The sequence below is a fragment of the Haliaeetus leucocephalus genome, unplaced genomic scaffold (genome assembly GCF_000737465.1).
Source record: "Haliaeetus leucocephalus isolate CR32 unplaced genomic scaffold, Haliaeetus_leucocephalus-4.0 Scaffold944, whole genome shotgun sequence".
Lineage (NCBI taxonomy): Eukaryota > Metazoa > Chordata > Aves > Accipitriformes > Accipitridae > Haliaeetus > Haliaeetus leucocephalus.
In genome coordinates, this window is record NW_010973380.1 from 949,459 (window position 1) to 962,853 (window position 13,395).

A 13,395-nucleotide genomic window follows, 5' to 3' on the forward strand; every position below is an offset into this window, starting at 1 on the left:
TATTGCCTGCGTAATTTACAGGTGCCGAACTGGACTTGCTAAGTCTGTCTTAATCGCTGAAATGGTTGGAAACACTGTATTTTTCACAGGATTAAACGGCCGGTGCCCCTGTTGCTGCAAGTCACGTTCACCTCTCCGGTAATGGTTCGGACAGGGAAAGCCCAAGCGAGCAAAAAGAGTACTGTTTGACTGTGTGCGAGATGGATGAAGTAGTCATAGAAAATACTTCATAAGTGCTGGATGTTGTCTATAATTACTTTGGTTTGTCTCCCATATACTCAATCAGTACTCAATTAATAACCAACAGCTTCTGTTCAGTATTTGCTGGACGTTGTTGCCTCAGTTAATGGCTTGCTTGTGGTGTGGGCAGATAGTTAAAGTGTAAATTTTAAATAATTTTGCCTACAGCGATTTTTAGTTGTATAGTACTGGAATGTGTTTATTCCAGTCTGAGCATTCTTTCTCCTACCTTATCAGCTATCTTTCTTTATCCCTACACAGCCCTTATCACAGAAGTATTTATTTAGAATTCTTTCTTTGCAGGCTAATACCCTACACAGAAAGTGAGACTGAATAACATGCACATGCTGATTACTGGAGGAGACGCTGAAGGACATCCTGTTTTGATTTAGCAGTATTATCATTCTTTGGGGGTGAAATGAAGAATTTGAATCTGGTTTGGAAATGTTCAGATTTCTAATGCAACTGAACTTCAGTAGCCTTTTTTGCAGTTCAGATTCCAACAAATGAATTTTTCTTAAATATGCAGAACCTGTCACTAGCAGAAAGTCTTACTAAGGCAGACAAATCATACCGGATGTCTCTAAAAGACCTAGCAGATGAAGTGGGTAGTATGTCTCTCTATGAAGGTGACTGTGACTTGAATGAAAGGACAAATAATGAAGAAATTATTAATCTTGAAGTAATGCAGCAAAGCTTCCCTGTAGGGACTAGCAAAGGGAGAAGTTGTGAGGGGTTTTCTGAGAGCAGTTATAGTACCTCAGAACCCAGCGGTTCCTGGGGTGATTTTGAAGGCTTCGAGGAGTCCTTAGACAAATCGGAGAGATTCAGTCATAATCTTGAAGTTTTGCTGAAGTCAACAAAAACCTCTAGAGTTGATACAGACTTAAGCAGCAGACATTGTAGCACTTCTGTTGGTGGCTTTTGTTCTGAGCCATCTCTACACTGTGGGATACAGGACGCTTCGAGCTCTCTAAATGAGGTACGTACTAATAGTAAATCAAAGACCAGAAATGTTTGTGTTTTTGCTTCCTACATCTCAAGATTTATATCTGAATGTCTCTTGATAGAGGATAATGCTGTATAGGGAGAGAAACCATCAAGCTACTTTGCAGCTAACTCAAGTGGAACAAAAGCAACTTCTTTACAGTGTTTGGCAAATACTTAAGTTATCCTGCTGGAGAGCTTTAAAGAATGATGTGCTACTTTGCTTCTAGACACTAGGAATAAGCAAGCATGTAGAAACGATGAACCTTGCCCTGAAGCACATGCAATTTAAAAGCTAGGCAAGAATGAGCATAGTAAACAAAAAATCAGGAAGGTGGGTAACAAAACCAGGGTGGACAAAAATTCTGAGTTGCCTGCAAGCTTACTGAAGTAAACCAACATAACATTGACTTAAAAATTGGCAAAACCAATAACTTTTGTTATGTAATATACTGCCTGAATAATCCAACAATCTTTCTGGAATTTTAGACTGATGGTGGGTAGAAGTTAATGACAAAGTGAATAGAAATAATTTAGTATCATCCTTTTTTTTAGCATAGGATGTTACATTCTCTCATACAGTGTTGGAACTGATAATGTGAATAAATAATATAATGCGTCCTTATTAGCACAAAAAAAAGGCTTAAGGGTTATACCTTGTTGCAATGAATGTGTTTCCATGTTTACCAAACATGCATCACCAAAGTGAAGCAAAGTAACAAAAGGAAAATAAGAATGTACAAATGCAAAACAGAACACTCTCATTCTTACTACTTTTTTTCAAAAGTTTTAATTTAGGATAAAAGAGAGCAATCTACTAAGACTTCCATGGGGTTAATCAGTAGCAGTAACAGCTTACTGCTTGTAGTCTGTTAGATGGGTTTTAGTATGCATAGGGAACTGAGGGTTTTCTGGAGACAGGCTTTCTTGCCCTTGCCTGGGAACTTCACCTGCTGCATGGTGTTACTAGGAAAAGCACAAAGATGCACGTGGGATAAGCTGTCCAGCACTGATAAAAGTGGAGATCACAAGATACCTGGTTATTGGTATGCATAAACAGAGAATTTAAATTGTTCGTAATGCTGGAAATTGGGGACAAGAAGTCTTAGGTTGAAAAAAGAGAGTATGTAATGACTGGAGCTGAAATAGAATATAGCAGAATGTTTGGTTTCTTTCCAAAAGCAGTAGATCTTAATCTTACTGAAGCTTTTGCTTTATTTTTGCATTTATTAAAGGCAACGGGAAATGTCCAGTACAAGCTAAATAAGTTAACCATGCCTAGGGTTTCAAGTTGTCTTTTCCTGTCTCAGGGTAGAGAAACAGCTGCAGAACTGTTGGAGATTTCTTTGGGTGTAGAATATTTGGGTAGCTGTCCTTCATCCCTGTGCTTTTTGTATTGTTTGTTTGGGATCATAAACTCTTCAGGCTGGGGCTCTGTCTTCTGCATGGTCAGTAGAAAAAAGTCCAGGTAGGTTGGAAGGGACCTCTAGAGATCATCTGAGGTCAGAGGTCTGACCTTCAATATCTAATGCTTCAGTTAATTAAACGATGTCAGTCTGGAGCAGAATCATGTTTTTTAAGATTAAAACAATCACTAATTAATTTCCTTGCAGTAGCTGGGTATTTCGCCTACATGATTGAATAACTTTGAGGATTTTTCATGTGTTCTTTAAACACAGGCCTTTGTGAGAGGGACTAGTGCACTTGCTTAAGCACTGGAGTATTCTGATATAATAGGATATAGAGGATTTCGTCAAAAAGCACAAATGTGAAATTTGTGCATTCATATCTTTATAATTAGTACAAAGCTGCAAGGTAAATGGAAATGTACGCAAATTTTGTTTTAGAAACAGCCACTGAAGTAGACAGTAATAAATGTTTTTAAAAAAAAATTCTTGCATTTTTCATCTGGCTTGGCTAAACTGTAAGCTAGTGACTTGTATGAATGTTGGAGCAATGTCACAGACTCTAAGAAGATACTATAAATGAGGCAAACCTGTGCTTCCCTTGATTCACACTTCTGTGGCTGTAATTTCCCTCCCACCCCAAGGCCAAGAGCAGCTGCCTGACTTTAGCTCCTGTCCCATTTAGGTTTTGGTACTTACTTGGAAGTTTTCTTTTCCTTGATGGTAACTCTCCATGTATGCTTTAGCAAGTGTGCTTTCACAGACTTCTGCTTCTCTGACATCTTTCTCCTCCATATAGTATCCCTGTTGTAAGTTACGTCTACTGAAATAGTTTACAAATTGATTTAAAGTGTTATGACACTTTGGGCAAGATTCAAAGGATTTTACCTAAGGAGTCTTTGAATGTCCCAGCAGTTACCCTTCAGGATAGGCAGTTTAGCAAGGCCTTACTTAAGGAGGGAGCAGCGTGGGGCACAAATTCTATTTCTAGAAGCATGCTTAGAAGTACAGAAGCCTTCTACCAGCTCTGTTGATTTTGCCCACTCATCATTAGATTAAATCCATACTCTCAGTATTCACTGCACTTGTCTGAGTTCAGTACAATGAAACTGGAAATATCTCAATTTATTTCAGCTGTTTGAATTACAATTAAATGAAACTGTCAAAATACAGACAGTTTTTCAGATTAAATGGTTGATTGCTAGGCAAAGAAAACAAACTGACTGGTTTCATTCTCTAGTTTTCACACAACATTGCTGCTCCCGGACTGCAGTCCCTCTGCAGGGTGTTGAAGTCAATTAATTGCTTTGATTTAGAAAATTGCAGTGATTCCTTCTTTGAAGGAATAAAAGGACAAAGCTTCTGGACCAGATGGCATGATAACATCCCTTTAGGATAGGATGTAAATTATGCACATTTTTCCTTGTATATTTATTTCTTAGTCTTCAGATAACCCTGTTACTTCCAGTAGGCCTGTTTGGATCAGTCATGTGGCTATGTTCAGTCCTCCACTCATCAGTGCTGGAGGAGGAACAAGTATATAAATCTGGCTCTGATTTTTAATCAGATAGGCTGGAAAAAAGTTTGGTGTAAATGCAAGGATATACAGACATACTCACCCGAGCTTTTATGCAGACTTACACAGTGCAAGTATTTATTGGTGACGTAACATAACTACTAAATGCTACAATTTGGCTGAATTAGGTGTGTTTGAATACTAAGTTAGCAACACAAGCTTTTGAACTGATGTATACATCAATTTTGACCTGGACTGAATTAGCTGAGCAGAAGGAGGAGTCTTGAGTGCTAATGGGCAAACCAGTCTATAACTTAGTAGCTGGGAAGCTTGAGACTAAGGTTCATCAGAAACTCTGGGTCTCTTACTTCTCCTCTAATTCTAGGTAAGTACTCAAAACAGTGAAATATGGGCTCAGTCCCTCTATGCCATTAATAATAATAATAATTTTAAAAACAATCAATAATACAATTGTTAGAAACATTGTAGTCTTTGGACTAGGTCATTCATGAAGTGTGGGGGGATGGCCTGTACAACGTATGTAATAAAACTCTCTTTTTTTTCTAGGCAAACCACAGCTATGAGGATATATTTAAGTTGGGTTTTCCAGAAGTCTTTGTATCACAGTCCAGAGAGAGCATAAGAAGCTTAGATCAAGTACTTGATACAAATAATGAAGATGTTGGGATTCCTGAACTTATGAAGAATCAACTTTGGTAATGAGTTTAGATCAACAGTTAAAAAAAAAATAATAATTATGAAGCTCCTCAGCAATTACACTGTTTATTTCATAATTTAAAAATCAGTGGTACTTGCAGGTGAACTTAAAAGCTTTTTAATCACTATGCTCTTCAGCATGTAGATCTTACCAATTTTGTATTGTGTTGTTAAAGGAAATGGATTGTGTTTTAGCCATTGGAAAACAAGGAAGGGAATATATCAAAATTACAAATTCCTGCTTAGGGTTTTCCTGCTGTTGCTGTACCTCCTTATGACTAAGCCCCTGGAATTCCAGAACACCCAACAGGCAGCCTGTTCTTCCTGTTCGCTTGTCCTTTCTTTACAACACATCCGACTTATTTCTCCATCATCTGAGGCAGAAGCACTGCTGCTGCTTCTACTGACAAGCCACTCACTTTTTTTTTTTTTTTTCCTCCCTCCCCAGTTTTCCCAGGTGGTAACTTCTTATGTTTAACCAGATGTGCTTCAGAATCTGCGGTGCATCTGGCTTCTTTCCTGGGGTTATGTTAATAGCAATTAGTATCATTAACTTAGCTTTCTCTTAAGACAGCTGGAACACTTTTAGATTTGTTACATGTTTTTGAAGGATCAGCAGCTTCTGAGCAGTATCGTTACTGAACAGTATTGTAGTTATTTTTGCATACATCTGAGGCTTTGAATCTAGAAAGCTGGGTCAGACCATACTTTGGAAATGTCGTAAGAATCACAAGAAATGTAAGTTAAAATGTGGGCATCCTTTTGGCCAGTTCCTTGTATATGCATTATATTTTAATCAGCCTGAAACTTCTGGAGAAATATGATATATATGTCAAAGGGACTGCAATATTATAGCAGAGTACCAACTACAGACAAGAAAGCCCTGATCTACTGTGGTGAGTAACAAAGATCAATGATAATTGCATCCTGTACTAAGTGAAAAGCAACTGGATTTATATAGGATGAATGCAATATAAGAACCGAAAGTATTATGTAGAGGGAACTCTTTTAATTCTCACTGTTTCAGTAGTGTGTGCCTTTGGCTTGTTTTGTAGTATGTACATGTCCAGAGCAGATGCAGGTCACCCAGCTGAGCAGCAGGCTGCTGCAGTGGAGGAGCATGACTGATAGGAAGGAGAAGGGTTTGAGGGACAGAAAATGCAGAATTAATAGGGCTGAACTCTACCCACACTTCACAGAAGCAATTGAATAATACAAGTTGTTGGCATAAACCCATCTCTGAAATATGCTTCTAATGCGCTTCTTATCTGAGAAGCCCAAACATAGTTATGTTGACTTACTGTTTCTGTTAATTGTCATGCAATCTTATTAGTACATTGGGTTGATAGTTTGAAGGAAGGTAAAAAAGAGCTTTAAGATAAGTTGCTTTTTAGATCAAGGTAGGCTAGTACATGACTCTATGTAGTGAAAATAAGTTGGTTATGTATGTTCACTGGAAACTTTGTACACCTTACAACCTCAAATGGTGTTTTCTTTCCTAGCATCGATTCTGGAAATATATGGAGAACACTCAGAGACTTTGATAATACCCCCAGCTTAAGACATCCCTGGAGTAAATCTCATTGCCAAGAAAACCTCTTGAGTGTTCTTGGAATAGATGCAAATCAAAAGGTAATTGAACAACGGTTTCCTAGTATGCCAGCATAAACACTTAGTTATTAATCTGATTTCCTGTAAGTTACACATGCAGATGCATGAGGAACTAGATCTGGGTGAGTCATACATATTTTTTTTTACAGAGAGCCTTTTAAAATGATAGTCTACTGTTTTCTCATCATTATGGGTAAGTAACTATGAAATTGTGCAGGATCAAATTTTGATCATCTTTACATTGAATTCTCCACTATGTAGCGCCCTGTTGTTAGGTGGTACATTCAGCTTTAGTATAGGTGTAGAATTAGCTTTCAGATATGTGTGCAGTAAGATGGTTTTCTCTTTTGCTCAGAGTATGAGAAAATTGTTAGCCTCTAATATCTTTCCATTAAGTGAAAATCAGATTTGAATCAGAGAGGCTGTTAAAGTAATTACTGGATGTTTTTACTGTGTACAAACTGAAAGTGTGTTCCACTTCCCTTTTCCTCAGATTATTCTATCTGGTTTTGCAAGGCTTGAGGAAGAGTACGTTTTAATTTAAATTGAGACCAAACCAACAGCATTGAAAGATCTCAAAAAGAAATATCTCTGTTTAATCTCTTGTTTTGAGAAGATAAAGGTATCACAGAGAGTTTAGTGTTCAACCTGGTTATTTAGTTGGGATGATTTAGTCACATGTGGTTTTCAGAATTAACTGTTCCAATTGATAATTTGATTGCTGAAGCATGGGGGGGGGTACTGCATTCAATTTTGATTTTATGGACATATTTGACCTTTCATGCAAGTTATGTACAAACAGAACAACAGTGCTGAAGGTATAGGACCTATTCTGCACTTGAAAGTCACTTTTATAGAACTGTCACTTAACAGGAGAGAATAGGAGACATGTCTCCAACATAGTCAAACTCCCCTTCTGTTCCTTTTGCCCATAGATACATCAGCATTAAATCAGTGCCCAGGCAGCTTAAACTTCTGTCATTACTTCTGTTACTGGAAAATTGTATTGCTTTTAACAATACTGATGAAGATGTATTTCTCAGCTATTTTCTGGTGTAGGTTAAGGCTAATTTTAATTGGAAATGGCTTTTTTATCAATTTAAGTCACAACTGGATTCATGTGTGTAGAACTTGTTTGGGCATAAAATTGTTTTAATGCAGGGGGGGCACATGATAAATCAAAATACAGCTTCAAGAAAGTAAAATGTAGTGGTTATTCTTATTTGAGGGAAACTTCTCTTTAGGTTATATGCTTTAAGATCACACAGAAATTTGTAAAGAAAATGTAAATTATGTTTTATTAGGACTTTTCAGAGACCCTGGATGGCATTTTTGAGGAATCAGATGCTAAAGACAGCGACGACTTCGGATTTGATGGATTCAGTATTAATAACTGCAGAGCACTGATCCAGACCAAGGTAAGAATTTCTCTGAAAGCAAGCACTTCAGAGAACCACAGAGTGTATTTACATGTTCCTCTGTGCTGTAGCCAGCTGTTCTAGTATATGTCCTAATGTAATTGTTTAGTTCTGATAAAATTGTTTAGGTGTGGAGTTGTTTTTTGCTCTTGAAACCTGACAGCTTTAGAAAAGGTACAATATAATGTACAAAATGCAAAGCAACATAATATGGGAGATACTGAAACCGGTTATTCATTATGTAAGCTGGACTTTAGGCCAAATTACTTATTGGTTGAGAGAGAGTGGTGATATATAAAATGTAGTCAGGATGCTTTGATGATAAAGGAAGATAAGCGTGTCTATAGAAGGATCAACATGTTGATCACTAATGACTGTAACTCACTCCTAAAATATATGGTAAGGGAGATGTTAGAAGCAAAGCTCATAGAGAAGAATTTGCGTTCAGACTTGCATTTCAGATATTCAGAATGATTCAGATTTGGTTTGTTCACTTGAGGAGAAAACAGAAGCTACTTAAGGAGGAAGGCAGAATTGATGTTATAATTACAAGGATTTGAGAACATCAGTTTTTAAGCTGTGTTATAAAACATGTAGAGAAATGAAATTGAAATACTTTGTAGTTAGTGCGTTTACATCTTTGGTTAAACAGGCCTTAATAAGCTCTGTTTCTTTCTTTCTAAAGCAATGCAAGTTGGAAGGAAAATTCTATCATTCCCCGTTGCTTTAAAAAAAATCAGTCACGTTCTGTTTTTAACAATTTTGGATGAATATTCTTAACCCAAGGTTGTTTCCTCAGTGGAGAATAAACTTGAGCAACTGTTGTTGCTGTGGAGGTGCAGCACAGCAGGTTTAAGGCACACTTTCATTGCTCTGTTTTATTCTGTTTACTGCATTGGACAATGAAGATGTATAACCATTCTGGGAACCTTGTGCATAAGAGATGTTAGGCTGGAGAATTCAGAAATAAAACCAGAAGAGACTGTCCAGCTTATTCCTCCATAATTCAGTTCTGCTTGCTTCAATGAGTACATGAGGGTGGGATCACAGTAGCTTACACATACTTGGAAATGTATAAAATACAGAGACAGGGTTTAGGCAAAGGAGAAGTGGTTCAAGGTAGATGAAGAAGGAGAAGTAAAAAGAATCATGATACAAAGTTAAGGTAAATGGACAATATTTTTCTGGAGTAGCCTCTGAAGGGAAAGGACAAGCCCTGCAGCTTGGTGTCTCAAAGTAAAGCTCATTAGGAAACGGATGTTGCCATTTCTAATTTTAAGTAAGTTAAGTCATATAATGGGATGTTTTCCATTTATCTTCCTAGTTAAGTCCTTTTTTTTTTCTTATGCTAATTTTATTTTTATGAAAACTGTATAAAAATTAGATTGAAATATGCAAAGTGATTAACTTGCTGTAGGATGGCAAAAATTAACTTAGTTTTTTGTTTGGTTGGTTTTTTTTTACTCAGCTTTCTGTATCACCTGATTCCAGACATGGTCATCTTTTCACCCGCAACCTCTTTTTGAAAACCACATCGTCAAATGGAAACATGCAATATATAACAATCCCAAGGAAGAAGCACATTTTTGCTACACACAACCTAAAAATGAAATTTTTCAATAGTGATGTTTGTTGAATCAAATGCACTTTTTATTCTTTTTTTTCTTTTTTTTTTTTTTTTCCTTTTTGAACTGAATGCCGTTTACCTTCATTTTGTTACTGGCTTGGTACTATAAGACTATATATGGTCTTTAGGAAAGTGACATGTTACTGGATATGAGGTACCTAAAGCCACATTATTAGAAGATATTTATCCTATTTAGTTGTGAAGTCAAAGGTGTAATTTTGTCCCACTCAGTTTTGCTGCAGGGTCATCTCTTACAGTAAATCCAGCTGCAATCACACTTTAAAGATACTCTGGTGGACTGTTCTCCTGAACTACTGACCTTTCAGGCCTTAATGCTGCTTTGATCAAAACCCTCATTTCCCTGCCAAAATCTAAACACACCTCAGGGTGTGTTGTAAAGTGTGCCTTGTCACCATCTCTCCATATATTTGGTCTTGTTTGGATTAGCTGAGGTCTGCTACTTTGCTACTGCTGAACATAGAGAGGAGCCTTCTACATCTGGTGGCTTTCACCGGGGTTTAGGAAAATAAAACTCTTAACTCCTGTCTGATAAAGCCTACTGTGGTGATATGGGTAGGGTCAGTGAAACGTTTTGTTCTGGCATTGGTTTTTAACTGAAATAACTCGCCTCTCTGAAGCTGACTTTAACAGGATGTTTTGGATTCATTCAGCTACCAAACACGTATACCATGCATAACCATGCTCGTTAGAGCTTAACAGTGGTGTAGTTTAGGACTTGCACTGCACAATGCTGTAAATTGCTGCCCTTTTAAAACTTTAGAGTAACTATTGACTATGTTGCCCATCTTCCTGCATGCTTGAGTGCCAGAGGGGATGCACTTCACTATCATTCATATAATCTGTGGTATTGCCTCGCCAACTCCAACAGCTTTATTTATTCATTGGTATGCAAGTTACTAATCCATTTACTGCTTTGGCCATTCTCAATATGAGAATTTTATATGGCTTTTTATTTTAAAGAGTTGCTAAGTACTGCAACTGGTATTTTATGTGTTAAAAGCAGGGAACAAACTTGGATATTCCAAAACTAAGTCAGTTAATTATTTAATGATGTGCCTATTCTGTTCTTAGAATTAAAAATACTGTAAAGCACTGGCAGACTCCAACCCTTAATCTAGTAAACTGTTCAGCAGTGAAATTACAATTGCTGTAATAACTTGCAACTTTAGTAATGTTTATGATACCTCAGTGCTATTAGCATAGGATGAACTGTGTACTGGTTACTCAGTAAATTGTAATGGGCCATTTGGAAAAGTGCTATTTGGAAGTGGCTCAGCAGCTTCCCTGGCCCTAGAGGGAGTTCTGCTGTGCCAGACTGAAAAATCCGTGTGGATACATGAGCAGGGTTAACTGTTTCACTTAACACTGGATTTGAATTAATTTTCAGTTTCCCTTGTAAGTCTTTCAGAGCACTTAAAACCACGTATTAAATAGGTTGTAGTCATGAACTCACAAAATAGTAAATTGTCAGTAAATGATGAATGGATAGTTGAGGTTGGTAATAAACATTACTGAAATCAAGTGTAAGAATAAAGTCATATTTTTACGTTTTCAGACAAGCAGGGCCCTGCAGAGGGGCTTGAGAGGACAATTTGTAGCAGGCATAGCACTGACTGATGCAGCAGACCCCACAGGCCTGCTTTTCTTCTGGGCTTTCATGTTTGCCTTTGCTTTTGCTAACCCTAGACAAATGTGTTGAAGAATGTTTTGCACTCTTACCCCAGGAAAAGGGTGACTTCATCATCTGTCGCTCATAGTAGCAGGTTTTACAGCCCTGTCCAAGGTACCAATTGGGGAAAAAAACAGTTTCAGCCCTTTTGAATTCAGTGTATGTGGGCAGGGGGAACAAACAAAAAACTATCTGGGGTTCCAAAGGGGATGGTCGTCTTCTTCTGGACAGATGCTTTGGGCCACCTGAGCCCATACTACCTGTAAAGTCTGGCTGCACAAGACAACTGAGAGACTTTTTGACTCCTGTCTTCAGTCCAAGATGAGCAAGTTCATCTCTTCAGAGAAAAAGACTAGCAGATACGAAAGTACAAAGTAATTCAACTCAGCTTCAAGCTTGTGGGGTCCTGGCAGCCTGCCAGCCCTCATCAGAATGTGGACACAATCTGCGTATTTGGGGGTACTCACAAAGAGAAAATTGCACTCCATTTCTCTTAACTGACAAGAGAGCCCACTCAGGGAGACAGAACAAATTTTAGCAGACCATTTTCAGGCATATTGCACTGTATAAAGTTGCCTTGTCTCCTGCTGCTATCCTGGGAAACGAGGGGTGCCGGAAACCCCTCTGGTGTGTTTTGCACAAATACTGGCTATTCATTTCCGTCAGTCATTTCCTTGTTCCTGCCTCCCCTAGCACCCAGCCAAGCATGCCAACAACTGCTGCGCACCCACTCTCCGAATGCACGGCTGCACTGAGGAGGAGCAGGTGTTTATTCTGTGAAAATGGTGCACGCAGAAAATAAAACTTTGTATCTCAGTATTTTTAAGGTACAAATTTCATCATTCCTCATCTTGGTGGTGAGCTCTTGGCTATGAAAGACTGAGTTTTGATGAACTAAACATGTTACTGTACCCTGTGTTTGCAGAAAGCAAATACCATCAATTTTTGACATTTGCTTAGGATTTTGAAAAGGTGAAAACTAAAGCAAGGTGAGTTTTAGACAGCAGATCTAGGCAGAAATGCCTTTTTCTTCCACTGAGATTAGAAGGAAAATATACCCACAGAACAAAGTTTTTAAAAGTTCAAATCAGCAATGTAATTACTGAAATGCTTCCTTTGTAGAAGGAACACTGTAAACAGCTTTGCAAAAGAACAACTACATTGTGAAAGACTGAAAATATTTCAATGTATACTCTGTTCAAAGGTGTAATGTGAAATTTTAGGGAGCTTATTTCAACAATCCTTAAAATTGAGCAGAGTGGGAAGGCAAAGTTTTGGGAAGTTTTGTTTTAGAAACGGCTATTGCTAGTATTTGTAGACTTACAAGTCCAAATAATATGTAGAATTTGATTAACAAAAAAAAAAGGGGGGAGGGAACAGACACACATTCCAGACCCTAGGATGATTTCTAAGTATACCATAAGCCCACCATTGGCTGGACATATGCAGAAGACTTGGAGTAAAAAACAAACAAATCTTGTAAAAGCTTAAAAGTGCTTTTCAAAGTGCAGGGTCATTACAGGATTTAAAAGCACTCTAATCTTTTTAATGGTGAAGATCAGTTTTAATAGTTGTCCCATTTTTTAACAGGAGGACTTCCTAGAGTTCTCCTATTCCAGTTAAGATGGCAGAGGGAATTTGGCCAAAATGAGCTGCACTCAAATCAACTGTTAAATCCCAAACTTCCCCGTGGATCCGAGTTTAATTTGACAGATCCACTCTGGAGGATTCAAAAGAAACAAACCACGCACCCAGCCAGCAGACACAACAGGCTCGCTTCAGCCACATCTAGCAGAAGTTCTCCATTCCCCCTACTGAAACGCAGATAAGAACCTCCAAAGCTGTCATCCCACAGCACAGCCCGGGTGCCAAAGCACAGCCAGCCCAGCGTAATGCTCTGCTGGGATAAATGGGTCCTAATGAGGGAAAAATGTATGGAATGAAGTTGCAACATTTTTTTCTTTTTCAATCAAGGCAAGATGCCTGTGAATGCTGGGCAAATACTTAAATGCCAAAAATCGTCCAGCTTCCCTGAACATCTGCTTTAATAATACATACTTTTATAGACGCACTTTGGCATCTTAACAGCTTAACTCTTCACTTCTCATATTGTTTTTTAATAGCTCAAAATCAGTTTCGCAACGAATTATAACTCGTCTTCCGCACAGAACTAATGGATAGTT

General features: G+C 38.0%; 1 protein-coding gene across 1 annotated transcript; it reads left to right on the forward strand.

The window, feature by feature from the left end:
• Positions 1–548: 548 nt before the first annotated feature.
• Positions 549–9,559, forward strand: LOC104842048 (chromosome unknown open reading frame, human C14orf79). The gene is made up of 5 exons (XM_010584122.1): positions 549–1,222; positions 4,717–4,865; positions 6,369–6,498; positions 7,782–7,895; positions 9,364–9,559. Exons 1-5 carry the CDS (start codon positions 764–766, stop codon positions 9,529–9,531), a joined length of 1,020 nt encoding a protein of 339 aa, XP_010582424.1. The 5' UTR covers positions 549–763; the 3' UTR covers positions 9,532–9,559.
• The last annotated feature ends 3,836 nt before the right edge of the window (positions 9,560–13,395 follow it).